The 27,998-nt window shown below is 31.2% G+C and overlaps 5 protein-coding genes across 13 annotated transcripts; 4 read left to right on the top strand and 1 right to left on the bottom strand.

The window, feature by feature from the left end:
• Window positions 1-13: 13 nt before the first annotated feature.
• On the bottom strand, window positions 14-10,654 carry LOC116430951 (wee1-like protein kinase). Of its 2 annotated transcripts, none has more exons than XM_076367963.1 (7): window positions 10,443-10,654; window positions 9,694-10,060; window positions 9,303-9,621; window positions 6,628-6,754; window positions 5,655-6,537; window positions 4,072-4,356; window positions 14-148 (listed from the first exon to the last, which is right to left on the bottom strand). In XM_076367963.1, the coding sequence occupies exons 3-7, from the start codon at window positions 9,553-9,555 to the stop codon at window positions 77-79; spliced, it is 1,620 nt and encodes a 539-aa protein (XP_076224078.1). In that variant the 5' UTR covers window positions 9,556-9,621; window positions 9,694-10,060; window positions 10,443-10,654; the 3' UTR covers window positions 14-76. The 2 variants fall into 2 exon arrangements, with proteins under 2 accessions (XP_076224078.1, XP_076224077.1); XM_076367962.1 differs by having other exon boundaries at window positions 6,628-6,946; window positions 10,443-10,652.
• A 21-nt stretch (window positions 10,655-10,675) lies between these two features.
• LOC143174555 (prenylated Rab acceptor protein 1-like) lies at window positions 10,676-12,387 on the top strand. 2 transcript variants are annotated; one of them, XM_076367969.1, is made up of 4 exons: window positions 10,676-10,946; window positions 11,454-11,644; window positions 11,799-11,963; window positions 12,035-12,387. In XM_076367969.1, the coding sequence occupies exons 1-4, from the start codon at window positions 10,876-10,878 to the stop codon at window positions 12,139-12,141; spliced, it is 534 nt and encodes a 177-aa protein (XP_076224084.1). In that variant the 5' UTR covers window positions 10,676-10,875; the 3' UTR covers window positions 12,142-12,387. The 2 variants fall into 2 exon arrangements, with proteins under 2 accessions (XP_076224084.1, XP_076224081.1); XM_076367966.1 differs by having other exon boundaries at window positions 10,680-10,946; window positions 11,454-11,687; window positions 11,764-11,963; window positions 12,035-12,357.
• Window positions 12,388-12,601: 214 nt separating this feature from the next.
• On the top strand, window positions 12,602-19,414 carry subdued (anoctamin 1). Of its 5 annotated transcripts, none has more exons than XM_031985721.2 (11): window positions 12,602-12,945; window positions 13,369-13,676; window positions 13,757-13,882; window positions 13,938-14,417; window positions 15,127-15,520; window positions 15,619-15,851; window positions 15,936-16,133; window positions 16,219-16,648; window positions 16,728-16,933; window positions 17,011-17,298; window positions 17,448-19,414. In XM_031985721.2, exons 2-11 carry the CDS (start codon window positions 13,539-13,541, stop codon window positions 17,730-17,732), a joined length of 2,778 nt encoding a protein of 925 aa, XP_031841581.2. In that variant the 5' UTR covers window positions 12,602-12,945; window positions 13,369-13,538; the 3' UTR covers window positions 17,733-19,414. The 5 variants fall into 5 exon arrangements, with proteins under 5 accessions (XP_031841581.2, XP_031841579.2, XP_031841578.2 ...); XM_031985719.2 differs by having other exon boundaries at window positions 13,328-13,676; XM_031985718.2 differs by having other exon boundaries at window positions 13,304-13,676.
• A 219-nt stretch (window positions 19,415-19,633) lies between these two features.
• Window positions 19,634-22,249, top strand: LOC116430933 (sorting and assembly machinery component 50 homolog B). 2 transcript variants are annotated; one of them, XM_031985679.2, is made up of 8 exons: window positions 19,634-19,842; window positions 20,091-20,177; window positions 20,248-20,328; window positions 20,407-20,625; window positions 20,764-20,978; window positions 21,044-21,422; window positions 21,516-21,810; window positions 21,917-22,249. In XM_031985679.2, exons 1-8 carry the CDS (start codon window positions 19,822-19,824, stop codon window positions 22,099-22,101), a joined length of 1,482 nt encoding a protein of 493 aa, XP_031841539.1. In that variant the 5' UTR covers window positions 19,634-19,821; the 3' UTR covers window positions 22,102-22,249. The 2 variants fall into 2 exon arrangements, with proteins under 2 accessions (XP_031841539.1, XP_031841540.1); XM_031985680.2 differs by lacking the exon at window positions 19,634-19,842 and adding an exon at window positions 19,862-19,989.
• Window positions 22,250-22,724: 475 nt separating this feature from the next.
• Window positions 22,725-27,746, top strand: PPP1R15 (Protein phosphatase 1 regulatory subunit 15). 2 transcript variants are annotated; one of them, XM_031985681.2, is made up of 4 exons: window positions 22,725-22,875; window positions 23,595-23,658; window positions 23,772-25,281; window positions 25,355-27,746. In XM_031985681.2, exons 3-4 carry the CDS (start codon window positions 23,782-23,784, stop codon window positions 25,586-25,588), a joined length of 1,734 nt encoding a protein of 577 aa, XP_031841541.1. In that variant the 5' UTR covers window positions 22,725-22,875; window positions 23,595-23,658; window positions 23,772-23,781; the 3' UTR covers window positions 25,589-27,746. The 2 variants fall into 2 exon arrangements, with proteins under 2 accessions (XP_031841541.1, XP_031841542.1); XM_031985682.2 differs by lacking the exon at window positions 22,725-22,875 and adding an exon at window positions 22,911-23,089.
• Window positions 27,747-27,998: the final 252 nt, after the last annotated feature.

Below are 27,998 nucleotides of genomic sequence, written 5' to 3'. Positions count from 1 at the left end.
ACCCAAATGTGGTCTAATAGATGCGAGTACCATACACAAAAGCATTGATAAAAAATATCCATATCTATATAAAAGTTCATTTTGCTTTTTCTTTTGTTGTCCTTCTTCTATAACTTTTATGTACATTGTTGTTTAATTTAATACATGCCTGAAATAATTAAAAAAAATTTATTATCATTATGATTTCAATATGTGAATCACTAAAGTACATAAACTGAAATATGATTTCTACAATGAATAGTGTTAATAACAATAAAAAAAGATTCGAACCATTTGTATAAAAATCATATTGTTAGGCCTACAAACAAGTTCAGCCAAATGCAGCAGTTTTTTCTGGATCTTCTTTAGGAACATTTCATGCAGTCACCTTTAAAAGATTTTGTGCGTGCAGGCTTGGATGAAATACTATATTTCTACATAATCCTATTGTAACATGCTTAAAATTTTATAATTAAACGAAGCAAACGCATCTTATTTTCTATATTATTCTTATTGTAAATATTAAATTCAGTACCTAAAATCATTCTCTTATAAACTATAATATTTACCACTGAATTATTTGCGAAAATATTTGACTTAATAATTCTAACGGAAGATTAATAACATATTACAGAATAGATGCACTTAAGTCAAAGCATTATCAGTACATTTTCTAATGCAATGAAATATAAAATAGCATGTACTGAAATATAATTGTGACTTATTTATAAATGGAATTTGATATTCATGTCACTTCTCTCGAAATTTTATGCAATTGCAAGAAACTATACAAGATAAGAGTGCTTTGTGCTAATTAAATTTTATTTAAAATCTCTGAAATGTAATTGTTACATGTATTTACACGTTGTTTTGCACTGACAGATGTTCGAATTCGTATTGTCTGCTTCTAAAAAATATTTCAATTATTACAAGAAATAAATTTAAGATTTATATTCATCACTATTCGTTAATATTCTTTTAAAAAATACTTGAAAATGTGTGTAAACGATTAATTTTCGGATTATCCTTGCATTCGGTTTAAACGTCGAAAACAAATAATGCGACAGTCTTCACTGCATCCCAATCAAAGGTGAATAAACAAGGAAGTACTATCAACTTTCGGTTTATCACGCATGCGTGATTAAATTCAATATTTCTCCTAAAATATTCAAGTTTGAATATTGCTATTAATATTGAAGTTTATTTAAAAAATGTGTTAAATTACTTGCAGTACATAAAAGACTATACTTACACATTCATCAAACTTTTTATCCCAGGAAATATCTTTTTAATTATTTAAAATAATATTATATATGGAATATCTAAGATTTAAAAAATATAAACATAAGATAAACTCTTATTAATGTAAATAAATATCTTTAATATTATGATTCTGAATAATGAATACATGAAAGTAAATAAAATCTACGAAAATTCTACATAAGTTACTGATTACCTAAACACTAAACATGAAAGATAGAATCAATGAATCCAAAATTTAACTATACTGGTATTTTTTAATGATTTATACTTTTATATTTACCTGTATAAATTATTAAGAAAGTAGAAACATATGTATTATCATTGATAGTGATACTATCTTCGTGAAAATAGCAGTAATAATAATATAGATTAATAAATAACCATAGAAAATTGGCTCGTTAATTATTATTTATTGTAATAATATTAATAATATAATAATAATAATATTAATAATAAGATTAATGAAACAACAGTTCACAGTGTATGTAAATGTGGCACAATACCACTTGTTTTACTGCCATAAGTCGGGGTCCACCCGTTTGGCACACACAACACACACAAATAGAAGCTAAAACCGCTCCTTTATCGATTATTCACATTTTTTCTTACAAAAAACTTTGTTAACTTTTATACATAGCGCGGTCTATCACTAAATACATAACATTGGTTTGTAAACGAGGTTACACATAAGTTAGAAGACTTAGGGAATTAACATTTGATCGCATTACCTTTAACACTTTGATAATGTAACATGAAAATTTTCAATGGACTTAGTTCAAAGACCAAATTCGTACGAAAAATAAAGACGTAGTTTGTAACGCACAAACTACAACAAAATACTAATGATATTAAGAAAAAAAATATTACCCAGATTTTCTGTTCGATTGTTCACTCTCTAAACTGTAATGCATCGCATTACACATGCTATATATTTTTTCTTTTTTTTTCTTTTTTCTTTTATAATATAAATATCGAAATGTTTTAGTAATGCAAATATATAAAAGATCACATATTAGCATGCTCAGTGACACTAGAGAATGTTAAATTAAGGTACAAGAACTTTGATTCCTTTTTATTAGCTATAAAGTGAATAATTTTACATGTAAAGCGTCTAACCGAAGCTTCACCGAGGAACAAGAATATTCACGAAATGCGTTCATTTGATACAAACCTTCACAATGTGCCGATAAACTATTTAGACATTCCTGATTGAGAAACAAATTCTGTTACAAAAAGAAAACTAAGTAAAAAAACGTTATGAATTGTTCGTCCAATATGCAATACTTTTGAGATTGAATACATATTTGATAACTGAAATCTAATGCACTTCTTTGAAAATTTGATATTAGTAAGTAAAACAAGGGACACCTAATCGTAGTAGTACCATCTATCCTAGGAACGCGGATTACTATACATCAGTATTTATTCATTATATATAATAAAAACACGAAAGAAAATTGTATAATACGAATTCTAGAGCATGCCAAAGATAATATAGGACTATAAAAAAATAGTATAAAAATAATTTAAACTTAAAACATTTTACGTTCAATGGGTCACTCTTTAATCAGTTGGGATCTGTAAGAGTAGTTAGTTTTTTTTTTGTAGAAAGTATACACAGAGTGAAATTTTAACTTTTAGGGCTAGGAAGTATGCTCGGATGAAGATCTAATAATGTTAGCTATCAATCTCAGTACTAAAATGCGAGTATTTTTTTACATTACTAAGAATTTATATTGTACATGCAGGTAGTGTATAATATCAATACTTTCCGTTATTGTATTCAAAGCTATACGACTTTAAAATCTATTATGAAATTCATGTTGCAAAACAGTATAAAATCTAACTCACACGTTTAAAATGGCAGTCTTTCATCTGGTCATGATAGATTTTAATACGAACGAAGAAAAAGAAGTTAATGAACTAAACGTTTCGACAAGAACCTGATAACAAACGATGGATAATACAGACGTACCAGCAATTAACTACTAGACGATATACAACACTGAGTTATTATTATATGTAAATATCTATATATATAAAAATACGATGTATTTGTAACAAATAATTTGTTGCAGTCTACTGGTTAGTATTTCCGATTATTCGCTACAGCGATTCTCAAATAAGAATCGAAAGAAACAAGTATCACACGATGATGTGTCAAATTATTAACTAATAACCGACGTTAAAAGTATTTACTTTCATACTTCTTTTTAATACGCCTCTTCTCATAATACTGTTGATAGAACAACAAAGAGGAAACATTGCAAAATGTACATGTATATAATGAAATCGTATGAAGAAAGTAAAAAAGAAGTTTATAACAAGAACATTTAAGGCACATAGGTATCTATGCAGGTAAAAGTATTCTTGCATTGATAAAGAAGTAGACTTTTTACACTTTTTAGTATCTACTTCCTATCTCGCATAAAAAACATCAAACATAATATACACAGAGTAACAGTATCAAATTACTGTATTATCCATCTATGAATTTTAAATAGCAAATGCAATATGAGATGTAATTAATTGTAAAGTTACCTGTTCAAGGCTCACGGTTGTTTTAGCAATACAGTACCTTCATCGTGGCAAGAAAGTTTACCCATGACTCATGCAATTTCACTCTGCATATCATTTTTGCGTTCCCGTATCATCAAATATCGTTCAATATTTTTACTTATATACTAATGTTAATTCATATCACAATGACAAGGCACTTAAAAGAATCATGTATTCCTTAAGCACCTTTACTCCTCCTTGTCCCTCGTTTAGTCCGGAAAATGTAACACAATACGTTCAAAAATTCGTAGTGCTATTACTTCGATTAACCTTTTTACCCACAACCCGAGTTGATGTTCTGGTTGGCGTTGGTCTCAACTTATAGCCTCCGCCAGCGTTTAGTGAACCATTAATGGCTGCTACATTTGGTGCTATAGTTTTCAAGCACTTCGCTGCTTCTTGAAGCTGTTTCGACAAAATTTCATTTTTCAGCTTCTCTGCGTTAAGTTCTCGCCGAAGTTGAGCCTTTGTTTTATTTCCGAATGGACATAGTACTCTATGTTGAATGAGGCACACTGCCGAAGGTCTCATTTCCGGGTTCGTATGAATCATTAGCTAAAATCAAAGGATTATAAATTAATAAATTTCTTTTGTAACCGTTAGTATTAACATTAATAATACTTAACACGTTAAACGCCGCGTCGGTTCCCATGAACCGGTCATAGCACTTAGGTTTATGCTACGCATCACACTGCCGTCTCCATTTGACGACAGAATGCAGCGTGAACGGAACGACAAACAAAATAGACTTGGCATTTAACGTGTTAACCGTTTGAATGTGAAGGAGCGCCATCACGCTACTATTTGTCAGTACAACTTTTGCATTCATTGAGAGCGGTCGTGTTCGTATCAATTGTGGTTTTTAATAATATAAAAATTAAAAATTATTTTGTGTTTTTCTGAAATAACTGTTTTAAATTAACAAAGGCACAATGTCTAATCTTGATTTATCTGAAAGTGACTATGACTATGATATGAGAAGTGATGGTGAAGTGTTTAGTAATGATTTTGAAAGTGATAGCAGAAGTGACATTATCATCCCTTGTAAAAGATTACGAATTATTAGTAATAATAATGATAGCATCGATAATATCGATGAATGTTTGCCTGTAAACACAACATTCTCGAATGAACCGAATAATTTTTCTGAGGTACCCGGTCCGAAACATGCTTCTGCTTTCGATTCGAAACCAACTAAATATTTCAATATGCTTTTTTCCCCTTGTAATAAGTGAAAATAAAAAATGTTTGTTCGTAAAAACTACTTTTTATACAATATATACCTAATTAGATTAAATTATTACCGTTTTTATTATTTTTCCAAATAACGAAACTACGCATTTAATTCTGCATTTTTAGCACATATCCAAGAAAATTCTTCAACACTCAAACGGTTAATAAGGTATTTTCATTTGAAATCATGAACTACGTAAGTTCATCAAATATTTTTTACTGTAGGATGATTTGATGTCTAGCTAGATAGCAGAAGCGCAAGAGGTGTCTTTCATTGTACATTTTCTTCATAATTCTGATTGATTACGCATAATCGTACCCATAAATAATAAATTGCTATCCTCCTTAGTTATTGTTCTCAGCCTAGCCATCAAGTGATCTCCCTACAGTACTGTAGTTTGCTCAGGAGTTAGCGACTGAGATAACAAAGGGACAAGCGGGATCTTTCGCTTTGTGCATCGCGTGACACAACGGACTTAACATATGTGACCGTTTCGGTAAAGTACAAGATAAAGCCGAAATCCGTGAGACAATGTGCGAACTCTCCCCTGTTTCGACCACTCAAACTCGCCTTCGTTTTGCTCGCCATTTCCTGAACAAACCACAGTAGAAACACTCACTTTAAGCAATTCATTAAGGTCACGACTATACTGTGGCAATTCTTTCAAGTTTCCATTCCTGATATCGTGCCACTCTGGTCCATTTTTTGGCAATGGACCTCCACCACCTGCTTCATAAACAGTTAAACCCAGTGCAAAAATGTCAGCTTTCGGCAAGTGACTGAAGTCTTCTCGTAAAATTTCGGTTGGTAAATATCTACAATCTCCTTCTTCGACCTGGGGATTGTTAACAGACGTAACGTGACCTAAATCTCCTATCTTATACGTAATTTCTTCTTCAACGGTCTCTTCTTCGTCGAATCCGTCGTCCGCAGAGTCGTAATTAACCGCGAGTAGCCTTTTCTCTTTCGAGATGAAAATGTTCCCAGGTTTGATGTCCATATGAACTAACTGCATACTATGAATATATCTCAAGCCTTCAGCAACATGTAGTAAAAGTTGTCGCATTTCTGCCTCGGTGAAATGTTTGTTCTCCTTTAGTAAGTTAGCAATGGCATCCGCTAGACTACCGCCATTGCAATATTCGTTCTGAATAATCATATGATTATCCTCCGCCCAGGCTGAGTAGTATCGAACTACATGTTGATGTTTGCCGAGCACAGCGTGCGCATAAACTTCGTTCAGAGCGTTTTTCTCGTTAATACTTCCAGCGACAGGTTTAATACTTTTTTTAATGGCATAAGTGCATCCATCCAGTCGGTTTATACACTTGTAAACCGAACCAAATTCCCCTGTACCGATCAATCCAAGTTCATGGAACTCTTGATGGTATCTGGGAATATTAGAGTCCTGTAACGCTACACGTTTCGTTGCTTGTTCTACCTCGTTATCCGAGTCGTCAGAATCGGCGAGATCAAATTTTGGAATTTGTATATCAGGTGAGCTAATATAAAATACAAAAAAGTAGGAGTTATATATCGTACATGCAAATGAAATTTAATGACTGCTTACTTTCAATATGTTCATTACTGACCCATTAAGACTACGCTTGGATCTAGTCCGCTTTCTTGCAGTTAACAGCATTCCGTTCGGTGTAAAAGGATTTACATTCGCTGCAGGTTTGTCAGTTTTGTTTTGGTAATTACAGGGTCTTGGTTTGTCTAACGAGAATAGTCTAGTACATTTAGAAGGAAATGGAGTATGCATTGCGCTTTTCTCCATTAAGGTTTTGGGAGTTGCAGGGGAGTCGAATAAACGCAAGGCTCGAACACGCTTGTAAGGTGGACTACATGCCATTGACATTTTTTGTGAGTTTACATTCTCACGAGGGGGAATCCTAATTCTAGATGTACCTACAATTAAAAATAGAAAAATTAAATAGAATATTTCAAGTTATTCTCTTCGACCATGCTAGAATATAACACTCCATGCTCGTTTTTGAGAACAAGTTTCAAAAATAATTACTTCCACTATCTAAAAAATATTTTTTACCATTCTCTACATTATAAATTATTATTTATCTGTGCAGTATGGAAGGAAGCATTTGGTTCTGGCTATCACAGATTTGATTTGATGAAAATTAATGTAAGTTGCCACAGAACTTTCTTTAACTTTAAAAAAAAAAGGATTCAAATTTTGTACCACTGCATCCTATTATACTCATTGTAAAGGTAAGTAAATAATCTGAAAGAAACTGTGGAGTTCGAAATGATTGGTTCACCTGTCAACTGCTGTTTACATTTTCATGGTAAAATAAAGAAACACAACATTCAATGTCCTTTTCTGGTACATAAATATCGATTAGTCAGGATAGTCATAGGAAAAATGTTTTTTAGAAAACTTTGTCTATTGAAAAAATGTGATCAACCAGAATCCATCTATTTGATAACCAAGATCAAACATTTCTTTCCACCTTGTATTCAATGATATCTGAATAATCCTTGAAGAATTAACAGTGACATAAACTTTAACCCCTTGCACTCGAAAATCTCTTCAGGGGAGACATTTTGAATGCAATGTTAAATGCTCTGAGTGTAAAGGGTTAAAAATTAATATGTACACAGAATGTTCTACATAATACTTATTAAAATTTTTCAAACATTTCTGGTAATCTGATGAAAAAATGTTTAGAACAAAAGTTTATCAGTTTTCAGTTGACCATAATTTGCATTAGAAAAAAATTTCGAAAAAATCTTCGAAAAATTATTATCCTGATTTTTTTAAATGCATTATGTATCTTCAAAGTGACAATATTGTAGCTTATGTCGAGACAAATTCTACCTACTAAACTATGCCTTTCAAATGATCTTGAGTTCAGAAATATGGAATTAATGAACAAGAACATGATCCTAGAAAGTAATTGTATTTGTATTAAATTTTATACAAACTACAGCTCAAAATTACAACAATGTTCTAATTGTAATCCATTTTCTCAAGGCATAATACGACGAACTTCTTAACATGCAGCTTTAATTCATTGTTTTAAATACTCCTTAGTTTGTACTTAAAGTGTACAGTGCTGATTGTAGATAATCCTATAAAAACAGTTCTTTGGTATCAAATTTGAGGATTTGATTTGATTCTATTCCATTCATTAATACCATATTTCTGAACCTAAGATCATTTGAAAATAACAGTTTAGTAAGTCATTAAATTCATCTTGATATGAACTATAACACTTTCATGTGAAAGATACATAGTGCCACTTTAAAAAGTCAGGATGAATTTTATTTTCGTCCAAAAAAGAGATTTTCTCAAAATTTGTTTCAGTCCAGCTTATAACTGAGTAAAAACTGACAAACTTCTATCTTAAATACTTTGTCATTAGATCACTGGAGAAATTTGGGACAATGTAACTGTTACACTTGGTATATCCTGTATAATAATAAAAATGCTGTATATTAGAATTCATTATTTTTACTTTAAACACTAATTTAATCTAATTGAATATTACAATTTTAATTAACGATTTCTTTAGAAATGCACATTTACATTTGCTTAAATTATAATTAAAAACATGAAGTAAAATGGAATTCTTATAAACATGAATGCAGATATGCATTCTGAGAAGCTTTTATATTAATTTTATAAAAATTATATTATTCCATTGCTGAATGTAAAACATAATTTAGTTATTTTCAATCAGTAAAAGAAACAGACACAAAAAATTGAAAAGTCTGAGATAACATCAGTACACAGTCTAATTACATTTACTGACTACTCAACACATTTTAAGCAAAAACACCTATGCATGATGCAAAATAATTGCCTAATAGTAATATCAATTTTCCTACATCATGCATAACTATCGCTAGCTAAAAAACAGTTTATATATATATTAATAAATAATAATAAAAGATCAGACTACAACAAATCCGAAGTAAAATCAATAGTACTATGATCAGACATTACTAAAATAAATAATCTACATCAACAATTTAGTATATCATACAAACTTCTATTCAAAGTTAAAATTTATAAAAGAAATTACAACAAACAAACCCAATATATAACAATACTAGTACCAAGCACCTCGAAGCATTCCAGACCATTAAGGTTTCTAGAACTACTTTACAAGTATTAATCGAAATACATTTAAAAGTAAAATATAACTGATAGTAAACAGTACCTTTAGGAATATATTTCAATCAGGATAACTAAGAAAAGCAAACCACAAAGGGCAACAAACCAGTTAAATATACCGCTAACCTGTGATGTTGCTGACTGGAGTTTTGTTGTTATTGATTAGCACGGTTTGATTACTTTCACTGTCACTACAGTCCATGGTATTACTAAACGACAATTTCCTTGGTTGTAGCGGAGGTGAACATCCAAGATCCTCGGCCGAAGAATCTAAAATATCATCAACATCACAACCAGAGCTGTTCGTGCGACAGCTGATGTTCAACTCCTCGTCCTGAATGTCGCATGCCTCAAAATGCAGCTTCTGCGCGATCTCCATAGCTTCAAACTGTCCACATTAAGTTCCTGTGCATCCAACTGTCCCGTGTGCACTTTCTGTGCTAAGCTGAAATTCGTATTAATTAGAAATATTTAGCAATTACGTTTGAAACACGTTCATTCAAACAATCGCTCGTACCACGCTACGTTCGTTATGGCGGGTGGCCCGATGTTACTTGGAAAATTACGAGAGGCCAATCGTGGATCACGTTAGAGGTTGGGAACTATTGAATTCGATGTAACACGTTCTCCTATTGGCCCTGATTACTCACAATGGTCGTACATCGTAGCGTCATCTGCACGCACTTTTCAAGGAGCGAGGACCATTCGCAGAGAAATTCTAAAAACTTTCGTGTCACGCTTTATTTCTTTGAAAATCCGACCGGGGATCGAAGGACGCTTTAAAATAAACGATGATGATCTCCCAATGGACTATCAGTAGAAACAGACTCTGCCTTCTCCACAACGATGATCTCATTCACCATTTAAATATTTTCATATGCCTGCTGCAACATATAAAATTATGTTTTACAATACTATTAGTAAATCGGTTTACCACTAATACACGAGATTACTACTAATATACGTATAAGATGAAATAAGCAGAAAAATAGAGGAAATCGTAAACGTGCTTAAAATGGCTAATATTATTAAAAAATTCGAGCGAAATAATTGAATGCAATAAATTGAAATTAATACCAATTACCTCGTTCAAAGAATTTAAATATAAAATAAAATGTTTATATTTAATTTTAAAGGTGACGAAATTCAGACAAGTACTAGATTGTATTCTGATTTCTCGTCAAACGACAGAAAATATTTAACTTGCGAGAAGCGTTCCATTGTACAGAAAAAAATAGCATGTAGTATATATGGTATATAACATACCCGAAAAAAGCAAGGAAAAATTATTCCCTTTAATACCGTCCAAATTCAAAGCATTCGAGCGAACGTGAACCAGGAAAAATCTGTTGCGTCGTTTACCTTAACCAGACAAAGAGCCCTTTTCGTGAAAGAAGTTTTACGAAGGAGGCAGTGAAAGAATTTTTATCGAGCAGCTGCAACCTGTAGCGTTTGTACACACGGACGCACGGCTATGTGTTAGTGTCAGCGACTCCTGATGGTGGGGATAACATAGTAGTTCGATGTGTGATATGATGGGAATTTTACTGCCTACGACGGGTTTTTTCTAAAACGAGGCTGCAGACGTTGCCTCGTGGTGGGGATGCAAGGCTTCGCATAAAAAAAAGCAAAACAGAGGATAGTCGCTTTCTTGTCACGCGGTAATCACTTTTGAAAGACCCGAACGGTAGAAGAGAGGATGGCAGACGTGGAAATCGAGGTCGCGGGTGACATGCATATGCCCCAACAGAAACAAAAATCTGGCAGCGGGTAATACACTGATTTTATGAACGAAACTCCCAGATGTTTACTAACCTACAAGGGAATGAATCAACAATTGTGTTTCTACCTCAATGACATGTTTTGTTTAATCCCTTTGAAACAGCTTTTCTTCATATCAGACATTCATTAATCCATTGCACTCCAAAAATTTGTTACTAGAAATATTCAATTTATTTTTATGAGATATAGATGACATTTTTTTAAACTAATTTAACGAGTAATCTATTCATGAAATAAGGGGAACAAAAGTATTCCACATTTCATGTATCGACACATTACTCAAGACTTGATATTAAATATGAAATTTTACAATTTCGATGTACCAATCGAGTGGTGACTGAGAGGTACTTTTGAAGTACAAAGGGTTAAATAAATCATGTTTTCGAAGAACAATATAGTTTCTGTATGAATAGATTTTATGTTTGAAATATGCAATATGGATTACAGTAAACATATTGTTGACAGTCTATAGAATGATGCAATTTTCATGTTTAGACTCGAATTTCTGCAAATACCACAACTGCCACTTAGTCACATAGGCTATCCACAGGCTCATGAATGGATTGAACATCGGAAAGCTAACATTAGACCATGGTCTGTGTTTCTCAACACAAATAACATTAGACCACCACCAAGTTTGCAGAGATTAAGTAAAAGAGTTATGAGGAATATTGAATATTTCCAGAGTAATTATTTATTCGTATTTGTTGGACTAGTTATATATTGCTTGTAAGATTTGTTCTTATTTTTGTTCATTTTATTGTGAAATAATGCAATTGTGGAAATAATGTTGATGAAATGTTAGGATAACATCACCGCTCTTGCTGCTGACTGTTGCAGCATCTCTTGGAACATGTTACAAAGTTTCACAGCGACATGCTAAACAAGAACTCACAATATTAAATCATAAACTAACATTGGCACAGGTATACAGTTTAGTTGGAATCTGCTCGTTGCCAATATTTTATTTAGTAGGTGCTGGCGCAGCACTTTTCTGGGTTCTCGGTAAATGAAATAAATATATTCAAATTTAAATTTTCTATGAATATAGAATGACTTGATAAATTATATTTTAGGTGTATCCTGGTTTCTGATAACTCTACATGCTGCTTTCTATAACATTGACTCGGTCTTATGTCCAGGAGAAGATGAACTGAATTCCTTAGTTATGCAAGAAGTATGATTTGTATTATAACTGTACATATTAAAAGAAATATGTTTAATCTTGATTGAATTAAGAAACAGTATAACTAAACGTTTATATAATGTATAGAAAATGTAAAATATACTTTGTTTTCATAAGTTCCTGTATTATTGCAACAATTATAAGCTGTAATTTAAGTTATTAAGATATATATGTTATTTCTTATTAACAGCAATGAATTATTTGCAAATACTGAAATCTTTATAATAAAACCAAAGAATAATTTTAATACTATTATTTTCTTACATAAAGCATTTCCGTCTGTATTTAATAATTGAAAGAATAAAGTAACATGTATGTTATAAATAACTAAATTATATAATTTCATAGAATTTATTATTAACATTTCCAAAAATTGTTTGTAATTTATTACATACCATATTTTTATTTACACTTCCTCGTTACGTGTAGATTTCATTGTAAATTCTTTTATTATATTATTACTTCATATTGTCCACGTGATCATTTAGCGTATATTGCTCTTTGTAATTCTATATAGTATTGCAATTCCCGCACGCATGACGTATTTATCAACTCATGCTTCACTTATTCACCTCTGGACCATATATTTATTATAGTTAGTGAACATTTGTATGAATATAAATGTAATAAATCTAACAGTTCAATTAAAACACGTGTCAGAATTCTTATAAAAAGAGAGGTTAAACAAAAGTACGCAAAATGGACCTACAATATAAGAACGGATGTAAAATAATTTCCTGCCTTATATCTTAACTACATCCGGAACCAAAGATTTCTCTATGAAGATACGATGAAAGATCTGTAAGAATACTGTGTATTTTATTATTTGCTTTACATGTAGAACGTTCAGTAAGAAGTATGTTTGTTAGAATGTAAAATAAAAAGTAACAATTTCGTTAATAAATTCTGTTTCACATGCAAGTTGCATTTCTAATATATGTAGTAAATTATGAACATTCAACTGAAACTTTTATTATATTTTTTGTTTTGTTAAATTGAATCGCTATTAGTTCCCTTATGTCCAATAAAAATTTATTGTAGATCTCGGTCACCCATTAATTTTCTGTAGATTATTTTTATGAATTATAAATTGTAGTATAAAATTTACAAACGATATGCATTTTTCATAATGTATAAATTTTATTTGGCTTGCATGTAGTATACGTTGTTTGATTCAAATAAGTAGGGTTTGAGTATTGATCTATTGAATTAAAATGGAAGAAGACGATGAAGAAGTTTCCATACCTTGGATACAAAAGGATAAAAGTGAAACACCTGACGCCAGTCTTTATCGATCGATACAAAGTAATTTGAATATAGGGTCTTTGGAGACTTTGTATCAAAGTGTTTACAATACCCTGTATGATGTTGAAAGTGTAATTAGTTCAAGCAGTATGCATAGTGCAATATCAATGGAAGAAATTCGGCATCCAGACAATGTCAATGAATCACCTGTTAATAATGAAAGTAATGTAACAGTAATTGATGGTAGTTGCACAAATTTAAGGAACAATAGAAGTGATTCTAGAGTTGTAAGTTGCAGGTATATGTATAACAAAACATTAAATGTTGATACCAGAGGTCATAAAAAATGTATTTGATATTTTCATAGGTTTCTAACTCTGGGACAACATTCAATTTATATTTCCAAGATGAAGTTCGTACAATTGACTTTATCCTTGTTTGGGATGAATATAGTACCGAAGCCCAAACATATCGCAGCATTGAGTGTAGACGGGTAAGTTCAATCTTAATTGTGACTTAAGTAAATTTTTAACATTACTCATTTGTAGGTGTTTGAAAAGAACTTAGAAAAGGAAGGTTTACAAATGGAATACGAACAAGCAGAACCGAACGGTCTCCATTTCATAAAGATACATGCACCAAAAGAAGTATTAAGACGGTATTCCGAAATATTAAAACTTAGACTGCCAATGAAGGAATTAAGTAGCCAAAAAATTCCTGAAAACCATAGCAACGCTTTGATGAATGAAGTTAATTCCTTATTCAATAGAATCATGAAAAAATATTATATCGATGAAACAGTCTTTCCGAAATTGAAACACAATTTCACGGCGGTTTATAGCCGTGATAAAGAATATTTATTTGATGTAAATGCGCCTAACTTTTTTACCGCTGCAACGCGCGCTAGAATAGTACAGTTTATTTTAGATAGAACCAGATTTACTGATACCATGCATGACGATTTTGCATTTGGAATAGAAAGGCTGATTTCGGACAAGGTATACGTCGCTGCATATCCACTTCACGATGTAAGCAAAATTTTAGACATACCTTGTTTTGAATGATAATCGTTATCAGAAAGTAGACGTCCCTAGCTTAACAACTGCAAAGTTCTTATTGTTTCATACATGGTAACAATCTTTATTCACATCTTTTAAACAAACAAGTATTTATCCACTGTTCGATGCTCATGCGAGGAAACAATACATTTGAAAAGAACGAGCCCTTTCTTTTTTATGCAATTGGTCAACTTTATACTGGGCATAGGACGGCCCATAGGTTTCCGTATCTTCCCCTAATCTGCTTTCGTGGACCTAAGATAGATAGGGTACAGTTATCAAACAGACCACTCAGGTATAAGCGTTCAATAGAACCACCTGGTCTCTCATTGTACCTCCGTAATTATGTTCGTTCCGCGATATGGTCACCGATGGTAATAAAGCTGCAGTTAGGTATTTTATTTTTTTTTAATTTATCACTTAAATGTTATGGTAATATACCCCTTTATATCTCACACGAGGCACCTGTATTTTTACGATCCTCGTTATAGCTTTTATGATTACCTGACACACCGAAATAAGCTGTTATTGTGATGTCATAAAATAATAATTTAGTTTTCGTAGGATAAAGTACATTATTCAAAAACGGTACTCCGTACAGGATTTAAATATTCAATCGTATACGTTTTGAATTTGTTTAAATTTTTCAAAAGTCCAGCACTGATTTTTCTTTTTTCAGGGAGACCTACATTCACCAGGATCCATGAGATATTTATTGTACAATGAGTGGGCTAGCTTGAGAAAGTGCCTTCATTATCAACCGGTGGATTACATAAAAGAATATTTTGGAGTAAAAATTGGGCTTTATTTCGCTTGGCTCGGATTTTACACACATATGCTGATACCAGCTAGCATTGTTGGTCTTCTTTGTTTCATATATAGTTGTGCAACCTTATATTCTAATGAGCCCAGCGAAGATGTTTGCAATGGTAATGGTACCATCTTAATGTGTCCTTTATGCGACCACATTTGTAGATATTGGGATTTAAAAGAGACTTGCCTGCATTCAAGAATTACATATTTATTTGATAATCCGTCTACTGTCTTTTTTTCTATATTTATGTCATTATGGGGTATGTATTATTGCAGAGTATTACTAGTAAGAATATTATTTTGTCTTCCATTTTTTATTATTTATTATTTATTTCTATTTCGTATATTTTCTTGTCAGCTACATTATTTTTGGAATTATGGAAGAGATATTCAGCTGAAATAACTCACAGATGGGACCTGACTGGTTTAGATGCTCAAGAGGAACATCCTCGACCTCAGTACTTAGCACGCTTAGCGCATATAAAAAAGAAGTCCCTCAATATTATTACAAATGCCGAAGAACCGAAAGTTCCGTTTTGGAAAATGAGAGTGCCAGCCACAATCCTTAGTTTTTCAGTCGTTTTATTATTGGTGCGTTCATTTTAATTAACTCTCAAGAATTAAGTAGTCGCCATTTTTTAAAGTAGTTTACATTAGAAGTGTATTTTATTGTAGATAGCAATAGCCATGGCTGCCGTATTAGGAGTTGTTCTGTATAGAATGTCTGTGTTAACTGCGTTAAGTGTTTATGGACATCCCATGGTAACTAGTTATGCAATACTCTTTACTACAGCTACTGCAGCTAGTATTAATTTGTGTTGCATCATTGTGTTCAATTGGGTGTATGTTTGGTTGGCTGAATATTTAACAGAGGTACTTGAAATGAAAACTGATTACCTAACACGTATCTCTTACACTTTATTTCTTTCTGTAACAAAAATGTTTTTCACTTTCGCAGATTGAATTGCTTCGTACCCAAACGGAATTCGATGATAGTTTAACATTAAAAATTTATTTACTTGAATTTGTAAATTATTACGCTTCTATATTTTATATAGCTTTTTTCAAAGGAAAGTTTGTCGGATATCCAGGAAAATATAATCGCTTTTTTGATTATCGACAAGAAGAATGCGGCCCTGGCGGCTGCCTCATGGAGTTATGTATACAATTAAGCATTATTATGATCGGCAAACAAGCGATGAACACAATATTGGAAATGTTATATCCACTATTTTACAAGTGGTTGAACACTTTGAAAGTACACGTTGGAATGAAGTCGACCAATGGAGAAAGGAAAACTACTGCCAGAAAATATCTTCAATGGATTAAAGACTATAAATTAGTGGAATGGGGTCCAAGAAGTCTATTCCCAGAATATTTAGAAATGGGTACTTACATGAAGTTTTATGAAAATTTAATTTTTATTTAACATTCTCTATGATTTTTTATGATTTTTCTTTATGGCAGTATTACAATATGGTTTCGTTACCATTTTCGTGTCTGCATTTCCGTTAGCGCCTTTTTTCGCATTGTTGAATAACGTCTTCGAAATGCGACTTGATGCAAAAAAATTATTAACAATGTACAGAAGGCCAGTTGGACAGCGTGTTATAGATATAGGTATATGGTATCGTATCCTCGACTCCATTTCCAAACTCGCTGTCATAACTAATGTAAGCTGAGATATTTATGAATAAAATAATCTACGGAAACCGATATTTTTTATGTAAAAATGATATTTCTTTTTTAGGCATTCATTATAGCTTTTACATCAAATTTTATACCAAGATTAGTGTACCGAATGATCGTTTCTGAGAATTATTCCTTGGAAGGATTTTTAGAACACTCTCTTTCGAAATTCGATACAAGTGATTTGAAAAATGGAACTGCGCCATTTTCCTTACCCGGTCAAGAAGATATAAAGATATGTAGGTATCCAGATTACAGAGAACCACCAGACTCGATGAATAAATATGAACACACAATTATGTTCTGGCATGTATTAGCTGCCAGATTAGCTTTCATTGTCGTTTTTGAGGTATGTATACCTTATTATTTGTTTATTTATATAGCGGAACACAAGAGAAGATATATGAATGTTTACTAGGTTTAAAATAAAAATTGTTTGTTTAAATAGAATTAATAAATAAAATTATTAATTAGAATTAATAAATTTCATATTTACAGAATATCGTCGCTATTGTAATGATACTTATACGATGGTGCATTCCCGATATGCATCCAAAGTTACGTGATCAAATTCGACGCGAGGCATACATAACTAATGAAACAATTATTCGACAAGAAGCATTACGTGCGTGCGGGGTATCCCCCGACGTGAACGTGAATGGCAATCGTTGGAACCGAGTTATGAGAACCAGTATGTCAAATTCAGAATTTGACCTGGAAATTCATGGAAGTCCGGTGCCTTCTACTAACGTTAATTCAAGGGTTGGTCCGGCTGCACTATGACATAGATAGGACAAGAATCTCAACTAAAAAAGATAGCATATATAAGAGTTACCACTGCGATACTAGTAGCAATAATGTGTATCAATGACATTTATATTCTTTCATTCGATAAATATGAAACAAACAAGTACTGCTTATAATTATATGGACTGTAAATTAATTGGAGAGAGATAATGCTTGATAAGACATTAACCCTTATCACTCCAAGAATATTGTAGCAATAACTGCCTGCGTTCCAAATGAATACTGTTTATTTCAAAGAGGAAATACAATTATGAATGTTTAGATAAGTATAAAATAATATCAAAAAACAGTAAATTAATTCATACATGTTTTACTGTTGCAATTGTGTTTGACGTATCCATGCTTGGCAGAAAGATTGCCGATTGGAGTGATGTAAATACATTATACATTGGTGTCGAACTGAGAACTCGTAACCTCTTTAAGGTCTTTCCCTTCACTGAGGGTTACCTCCATATCTACTCAGATGCTTTCACCTGTTTGTATTTAACACTACATAGAGCTGTTTACGTATGCAGTTTCAAGCAGGTCCTAGAGTAGAGGTAACTGGGGATAACAGGTCGGAGTTACACCTGACCCTTGATTTACCCGAAAATCCGTTCCACGTGGATTTGTTTTACGCGAATGAAAATCGCATAAATAAAGCCTGTCAGTACAAGAGAAAACAACATATTGAAAAGAAAAGCTGATATAAGTTTTAAAAATACATATTTATTCTCCATAACTTAACAAAAAAATAATATTAATAACATTTCAAAAAACAAAAGTACTTTTTATTCGGTGTTACTAAATTCAGATCACGCATAAACACGACCGCATAAAAAGTGCCACGTAAATCGAGGGTCAGGTGTACTACCTGAGAGGAAGTCAGTTTGACACCCTTGACCTATAACTAAATCATTAATTTTAATTATTATATCAATGAATTTAAAATGGAAGAAGGATTCTCGTTATAGCTTTAACCCTACTATATTTATGCTAGGAAATTGTATAAATCTTAAAATGTTATTTCTCACCAGAAAAATAATTTATATTTCATTTATGTAGGGATGTTACAAACAATGCATATTGTATCTCTAACTTTTTACGTCTAATTACATATATGTATATTTATGAATGCTTCTGTACGTACAGAGCATAATGTTAACTGTTGTTATGGTTCCCACAAGCCTTCTCACATTGGAGTAACAAAAGGATGCTATATTATTGTTGAACAAATACTAGTTATTCTATTGCAGAATTTAATTTTATATATAGGTCTATGAGTCTTCCTCTCATTGAAGTTCCTATAAATGATCATGTTAATAAATGGGACTAACACAAATTATATTAAATTTGAACTTGACATGCAAGTTTTATTCTCACAATTTTCTTCTCTCTAATAAGATATATTTATATTAATATTATAATAACATCTACCTCGATTAAAGATATGGTAGTTATGAAAATCTTCATATTGTGCTGTCTTTGAGATCTATCATTCTTTTATATATTTACAATTACAGAACACATTTAAATATAAATATTAATTGCCATGTTTCATATCAATAATATTATTTTTATGCAATTATAAATACATGATCTGTATACATATACCATATGTATCTGTTATGTTTTATGATATAACTTATAAGTGTAAAATAAAATATTGATTTCCATTATGACATGTCTACAATTAATTTACATATAAATTGATTTACATTTTAAGAAAAGTATAGTAATAATTAAAAAAAAAAGAACGATTGTTTTTAATTAATAAGTATTCTTTTTACCAACAATATTTTAAATATATTTGAAACTATTATAAACAATTGTTTAAACTGTTTAAAATTAGTTTATTAGTGTTAGTACATAATATGAACTGTTAGTGGTAATGCAGCATTGCAGAGGGCGATATTTTACTATCGGTGATAGCAATGCCACACCGCAAGTCCTCATTCTGAATATTTAATTTGAAAAATTTACCTCTTTTTTTTTATTGTCAAATATTAAAGAGAATTTGACAAAATTTATCATAATATTTTAATGTGAGTTCTTATCAAAACAAATACGATTAATTTTAATAAAAATGGGAACTGTCCACGCGAAGGTAAGTGCATATTATTAGAAAAGCACGCTATAACCTAAAATTGTGATCATTAGTTTACAGCATGAGTAATTTCTAATAATAATTCGTTTCTCTGTAATCTTTTATTATCTTCTTACATTAGGTTCCTGTATTTTAATTTATTTCGTAGTATGTTTCTTTTATGTTCATTATATTTCTCATTCATGCTTTGCATTTTTTTATCATATGAATATTTTTATACAACTTTTAACGTGCTGTATTGCTTTTAGGAAACAAATATGCAGAGAAAACTAAACGAGAATTCGAATCAGGCTATTCCCAAAGAAAAACGTAATCCTAAAACAAAAGAAGATTCTGTAAGTGATAATTTGTATTTTTAATTAAAATAGTTTTTCTTTTGTATATTTAAACAATGTTTATTTTTAGTCTGCATATATTAACAAGAGGAAAAACTTGTTAGAAAAGGAAGAAGTAAAAGAAAAAAATTTAGATTTACAATCTATAAAGGTATAATTCATTCTTAAAATCTTGTTCTTTTACAATTGTTTTGAGTGCATTAACTTCTAAATTTTCTTTTTGAAATAGACAAGGGTTGATACGATTCATATAGATGGACTTAAGCGAACGAAAGATGATATAATAAAAGCCCAAGTAACAGACCTCTTTAAAGCTAAAGATTTTCAAGATGTTATTATACATGCCCATAGAGTCAAGGGAAAGCTAGAGTCATTAGGATGTTTCAGGAGTGTTGGAGTTTACATTGATACGAGTGAAGGGCCTCATGCCACCCCAGATGGTGTTGAAGTGGGTCTATATAATTACACACTAATTCAACAACAAATAAGTAATTTCTCAGATTTAATTCTTTTCAGTTCATTGACAAATTGTTTGCTTAGAATTCAGATTTTGTTATGAGAAATTTCAAGTTACATTCCTTTTCAGGTAACTTTTACAGTACATGAAATGAGACGATTAGTTGGTGGAATTAATACTATGGTTGGAAACAACGAAGGCTCTGTAATCATTGGAGCGAAAGCTCCGAATTTATTTGGCAGAGGTGAACGTCTTCAAATGGAATATTCTCATGGTACAAAAAGTTCCACAAATATAAATGTGTCAGCTGTTAAACCACTTGTGGATAGTTGGCTTCATACAGTGTATGTAAGAATACTTCTTTCATGATCATTCATATTCTTATTATTATAATATAATTTTCTTACAGGCTAACTGCTAGTGTGTACAACACGACTAGTGATTTCCCCTGGTCTGGTTTTAATCAATGCGACAAAGGCCTTCTATTAGATATTGGTTTTAATCCAGATGGTGCAGGTATACTAAAGCACAACCTACAGTATGAAGCTACATACAGGAAAATTGTTTGTTCTAAGCAAGCGTCGTTTCGCGTCCGTGAACAATGTGGTCCTAATTTGAAATCTGCGTTTCGACACATTTGTTCTATCGACAAACGAGATTCTTCAATATTTCCTACTATAGGAAGCCTTGTACAATTTTCATCAGAAGTAGCTGGACTTGGTGGAGACATTGGTTTCATTAAAAATGAACTTATTATGCAAGCTAATTGGTCGCCACACGAATATTTTGCAAGTATCTTTTAACTTAATTGTTATATAATACTCATCTATCTATTGATTATTTGTCTTTTGTATAACCAATGTTTATTTAAAAATTTATAGACTTTCCAGTTGGGCCTTCAATCTGGACTGCTCCGAGGAATTAATAACGATAAAAAGATAAATATAGCCGATCGATTCTTTCTGGGTGGACCGTTGAATCTTAGAGGATTCGATATGAGAGGATGTGGACCTCGTGATGATAACAATTCATTAGGTGGAGATGCATATTGGGCAGCCGCGCTCCATTTATATACGCCACTGCCATTTAGACCTGGTCGTAACGGCATCGGCGATTTGTTCAGGTTACATGGTTTTATCAACGGTGGAAATGTAGCAGAATTTTCATTCAATTTTGGTATGAAATTTTGCAAGAATAAAATTTTGATCTCATGAAATGGATCGTAAATCATTGAAAACAAATTGTTTTGACTACATGAAGATAATTAAAATTTTATTTTCAGCTAATGATTTGAAAAAGAATATGGAAATCTTTACGGAAAATATACGTTCTTCAGTTGGCGGTGGCATCGTAATGAAACTCGGAAATGTCGCAAGAGTCGAATTGAATTTAGTTATGCCCCTGAGGTTTATGAAGAACGACGTATTGCGACCGGTTCAGTTCGGTATTGGGTTACAGTACCTGTAAGCATTTATTTGGGAGTAGTAAATTGTATATCTTGTATTATTTTTTACAGTTCGGCTATACATTATTATTGTTACAAAGATTCGTTCTAATGTTATTAGAATTAAATGTTTGAAAAAAAAACATGTCCAATAAAAGCTAATATAAATTACACGAGTATTTAATAATTATCTCCTACACCTTTCATTGTATTTTAAGACTATTATTATTTTACTCCTACGCTTACATCAGCGTATACAATTTCTAAGAAGAAATAAAAGATTTCATCAGTGATGAATCAGTAGTCACATTGTTCAAAATTAAGTAATACACATTTTTAACTACTTTTGTTAATTAAATTTGTTCATTCGACTTTCATATATTACAGGGAAATGAGACCAAAAAATAATTATTATTGTCATTGCAAAATATAATTGTGAATTTTTCAACATGGTTTTGGATCTTATCGAGAATTCCGCAATAATGCATATGCAAAACATTAGTAACAGTAGCGCCACTAACCGCGTGAATCACGAGTACACTCTGTACATCAACCAGTTGAAAATGGCCGCTTGAAAGTTGTTCTTAAAATGTGTGCTGCGATAATCTGTCATATTACAATGGAATCCTTCGGATTTAATGAAAAATCTAAGCGAAGCATTGTGCCCGACGTAACGAGATTCACTGAAAATTCTTTGTTCGAAGTCAACAAGTGTGCCACATCAAAAAATCAGTTGCACTGCGAGCAAGATTGCCTACGTGATTGTGGTTGTTGCGGCTGTGGGAGCTATCTTTGTTGTATGTATGCGTAAGAAAAACTATTGCCATGTAAAATCGTTGTGTTATACTGTACAGCAGAAGGTCATAATTGTAGTCTAATCATATGCAAAAATGAAAGTAACAGCGAACTTTTAGTTATCCTGTTACTTTGTGATCAATGCGTATCAGTCAATGCCTTTATCTGGAATGTGCACGATAAGTCCGTGGCGGGACGGCGTTGCAATTGCAAATTGTATGTTGATTCACGAATGTTTTCGTGGATATAAAAATGCTGTCAAATTTAACGTAAACAGTTTTAAAATGATGAAATTTTATATTTTCAATGCCAGAATATAAATTCTTAATATTTCAAAAACTGCTATTTGATAGATGGTACAGTCAGCCACAAAAGTTTATTCGCAATTTGTGAATTTATATTCTCAAAGTAAATTTAATTATTTTTATAACGAGGTTGGCATTAAATTATGAAAAAAACAAGGATATTTATTTATTATGTTAAAAAACAATTTACGAACGAAATATACAGTATCATTAATTTGGATATAGATATTATCAATATTATCAATATACTTCATCTTAAAATTTTTCATAGCTTCAGGAAAAATTCTTAGATGATCTTTCTAATGTAATAATCAGAATAATAATTTGTAATGTAATAAGCCCTATAAATTAATTTTTGTGACTGTTAAAAATAAATAATTATGAGGTGTTTCTAATCTTTAATGTTTTGTTTGCAGTACAGCAAAGAAGATTTATGAGAACTAAGAGAGGTGGTAAAGGAGTACCAGCGTGTTGAATAATGTAAGTAAATTCAATATGAAAAATTTATAAACATTTGAATCTTTTATATAAATTTAATATTTTTTATTTAATAATACTTTTTATATTTACATTCAATAATGTATTTTGTGCAGTAAACTGAGAATGGAAAACATGTATTCGATGAACGATACGTTGAACACGGGAAGGAGAATGTCAAATCCGAAGCAAGAAAACATGCTTTACAGTGTGTTCAATGCTATTAATATGATCTGGGAACGATTTGCCAAAGTTCCTGCATCGGTTATGGCAGGATTTAATTATCCGTTATCAGTGACAGTAGTAAATAACGAAGGAATAATTTCTCATGAATTTTTTAAAGACTTGGCAACTAAAAAGGATACGTTGAACACTGATAATGTATATATTCAGAGTTCTCCGATAAAAGAATCTTTAAATATTATTGAAAATATTCATCATAGTATGTTTGATGAACAGAAATTGTACCTAAGTAGAATATTTAATGAAAACACAATGAAAAATTTAAAACTTAGCTACGATTATATTAGTACGAAAAACAAGGCTATAGACAAATCTGGTGAAGAAAAGTCAGTTATTACAGAACATTGTAATCACTTACTACCAACTAAAAAATCATACGAAGGAAATATAGAAGACCCGTTTGAACACGTTTATTTAGATAGTACAAAGAACATGAAAAATATCCACAACTGTAAATATATCAATGATAGTCTTTCTAACAAGGAACAGTTTTCTGATTGCATCGAGAGTAGTGTAAATGATAAAGTAAATGTAAACACAGAACCATTTTTGTCCACGATCGATACAAAACTAGAAAGCATACAACTAATTAAACAGGTTTCAGTGTCCAATATGTTGACGAGTATGTGGCAAAAGGTTTGTGATAACGTAACAGATCGATTCTGTAGAACAGACTCAATTGAATCGGATACAACAATGAAACGATCACTCTCGCCGAAACAACGAAGAAAACATAACACTATAGCAAAGGGCAGAGGTCGAGGTCGTGCAAGATCACAACTTAGGCGTTCCGGAGTAAGTCAAACCAGACACAGGAAGGAACGCACTAAGCACGACCTTACTGCAGACATACAAAACGATTTGAAAAACTGGCAAGACTACGAAGCATACCATGAAGTAGAGAATAAAGAATCAGAAGACTGTTTTAGCTTAGATGAAGACATGGTAGATGGATTAGGTACTACAGAGACAGTTAACCATGCGACATTTACATTTGCTGATGTAGAACCAAAAATTCAGAAACCAAAAACACATAAAACCTGCGGTCAAGGAATGTTAGAGTTACCTACAAGAATGAGATATATACCCGAGTGCATAAAAGCCATGAGTATTTTCAATGAAGACTTCACAGAAAACAGATACAATGCGCAGAGAGCGCGCTTTCGACCACGTTTAATGTCAGAAAGTTCTATCGATTCGGAAGACAGTTCCTGTATAGTTTTTGAAGCGGAATCTGAAGTAACTTATAGAAATGATCTTGAAGACACGGATGAGAGCGACGCAGACCAAAGTAGTTACGATGACGAGGATGACGACGACGACGACAACGATGATGATGATCACACATGCAATCTCAGAGAACTAATTTCTCCAGTTCAGAAAGTAAAGAATCGTTCACAAATTCGAGTTGTCTGTTTGAAATTCTATGTATTAAACAACAGAATCTTTATTCTAGGTAAAATTTAATTTGAATCCGAGAGTTCATGTAATGGTACAATGGGATTTTGCGTACCGTGCTGCTCGTAAAGGCCCGTGGGAACAAATGGCTAGAGACAGAGAACGATTTAAAGGTCGTATTAATTGTATAGGGCGCATTCTTAACCCGATATTAACTACTCAACACCGAACTCACATTTGGCAGGAAAGATTTGCACGTATTGATAAAAGTTTATATTCACCGTCCGCCTAAGGTAATCCTCTGTAAGAGCTCCAAATGTTGCATAACATAATATAGAAGAGATGATATATTGAAACAAGAGGGAGTATGTATAATATGTCTTCCAAAATAACAAAATAGGCTGTGAATAAATAGTGTAGAACATTTGTTTTAAAAGATATTGTTTTCTTTTTCTTTTTCTTTCTTAAATTACAATAATATGGGTAGTCTGTTCACTGTTTATAATACGTTACTGTTTACTGCACATTAAATAATTGATCGAATTATAAATGTAAAAAAAAAACTTCGAGTTTAGATTTTTGCCAGTGGCTAGTCTAATACTTGTTGGAATACCAGACACTATTGAAGCTTATTTTATGTACCGCACAAATTATGTTAGGTGATAGACTTAATTAAACGAGGACATCGCTTTTATAATGATAGTAGACTATTGCTTGAACAATAACTAATTTGATAATATTTTATTGATGAAAGATCTTATTATATCACCTATTATAATTTCATAAATAAAATCTTATTGTACATAAGAAAAGGTTAGAATAAAGAGGATGTAGGTTATGCAAGTCGGAGTACATTGTTCATAAACATCTTTAACAAATTTTCTCTTTGAAAGAGATGGACTCAAAATCAGTTTAAATATTCCTGTAGTATAAGAAAATATTCATATATATGTAAATAATACATGCATATATATTTTTAGTTGAATTATCTCATCTTCGTTAGGGTACCAAGAGTAGATATTATGATTAATGCACTAGTCATTAAAAATGTATAAATTATCAACCTTTTTCAATATATTGAAAAAAAACATATTGGAAGATGTTATTTATCCATACTTCCCTTTTTCGAACATATATTATCATCTCTTCTTCCATACAACTTTCATTGTATAAAAATTGGAACTATTTTGTCAAATACTTTTAATAATAAAATATATTTGAAGTAGGTAAATTGAAATTACGTGATTTAAGTCACGTACGTTTACATCGTTAAATGCAAAACATATATTAGATTTTATATGGAACAATACAACTTAAGACTTGCATTAAGATTGTACAGTTAAGAATAAAATAAGCAGACAATATTGCTACTTTTTCGAAACAAAAAGATGTCTTGTAAAATTTCCAAACTGTTTTAATCTTTCGTTATTTGAAGCGAAATTGCGTTATTAATGTTTTTAAACTAAAGTTTTTAAATTAACTTTAAAGTTGTTCCATAAATTAATCATACGTTTTCAATATTTCAACTGTATTAGTAATAAATGAATGTCCATTTCCTATGTGCAAATGTTTCATTATGAATTGGAATCCAGAATTACATAGTAAACTTCGTGTAAGAATAGTAATATGCTTTGCAATAATGAGTTTCTAACAGGACACACATAATGTTTATGCCATATAAAACTAATTAGATCATTTTACATTATTCGAAAATGTATTACTACGAAATTTGACTTAAAAATTGCTACTGTTTCAATAATATCGAAGTTTTTAAATGAAAACCTGAGAAAAGAAACTTGACCATTTGATGTACAAGGTACATTAAAATATGTAATGGCAATAAAATAAAAACTGCAACTAAACTAAAGATTTACTATCACGAGTATGTATAACTTTGTATTTAATCTCTTTAGTTGTAGCAAGGTAAATATAATGCAGAAAAAACAGCAACATTTTTAGTTCAAAACTTGATTCATGTTTTAATATATACACATACCATGTATTTTATTTTCCAATTATGCAATATTCTATTTTCATTTCCTTTAGTATTAATTTTGTATAAAACGTAAGCATGTAAAAATTCTATACAATAATCTAATGATGTACTATATGTATTTAAACAAAAATGTTAACATTTAATATGTGTACATATTATAAAAGATAATATATATACACAATAACATTGTTCTATAAATCATGTAATTGAATTATTGTAATTTACTTTATTTATAACTATTTAACAATGATTTTTCCATTTATAACACATAGATTGGCTTTAATCTGCAACGTATAAAAGTGGTAGACAATCCTTGTTTATCATTACAATTGTTTAATATTTAATTGGGGGATATTTTGGAAAGTAGAATATCTATGTATTTAAGAGAATACACTATATATGTATATATTTAATTGAATAAACAAGTTAATCTGTTTTGTAATTGTCTATAAAACATATTGGATAATTTATTTGAGTACCACTATCATTAATGACTTAGAATACAATTCATTTTGTAGGAGTGTGTTACAGATGGCCAATAATTTTCTGTCTGATGTTGCATGGTTCTAAATAATTTAATGACAATAAAATGAAAGAAAGTCATAAGGTGCTAATATTTATATATTACCATTAATTATATGCATATGTGAACAATTATCCCAAGCTTACAGTCATTGTGACTATTAATTTACTTGTCATGAGTAAC

This window comes from Nomia melanderi, chromosome 5, assembly GCF_051020985.1.
Source record: "Nomia melanderi isolate GNS246 chromosome 5, iyNomMela1, whole genome shotgun sequence".
NCBI lineage: Eukaryota > Metazoa > Arthropoda > Insecta > Hymenoptera > Halictidae > Nomia > Nomia melanderi.
Note: the sequence above shows the minus strand (reverse complement) of the source record. Positions and strands in the feature narration are given on the sequence as shown.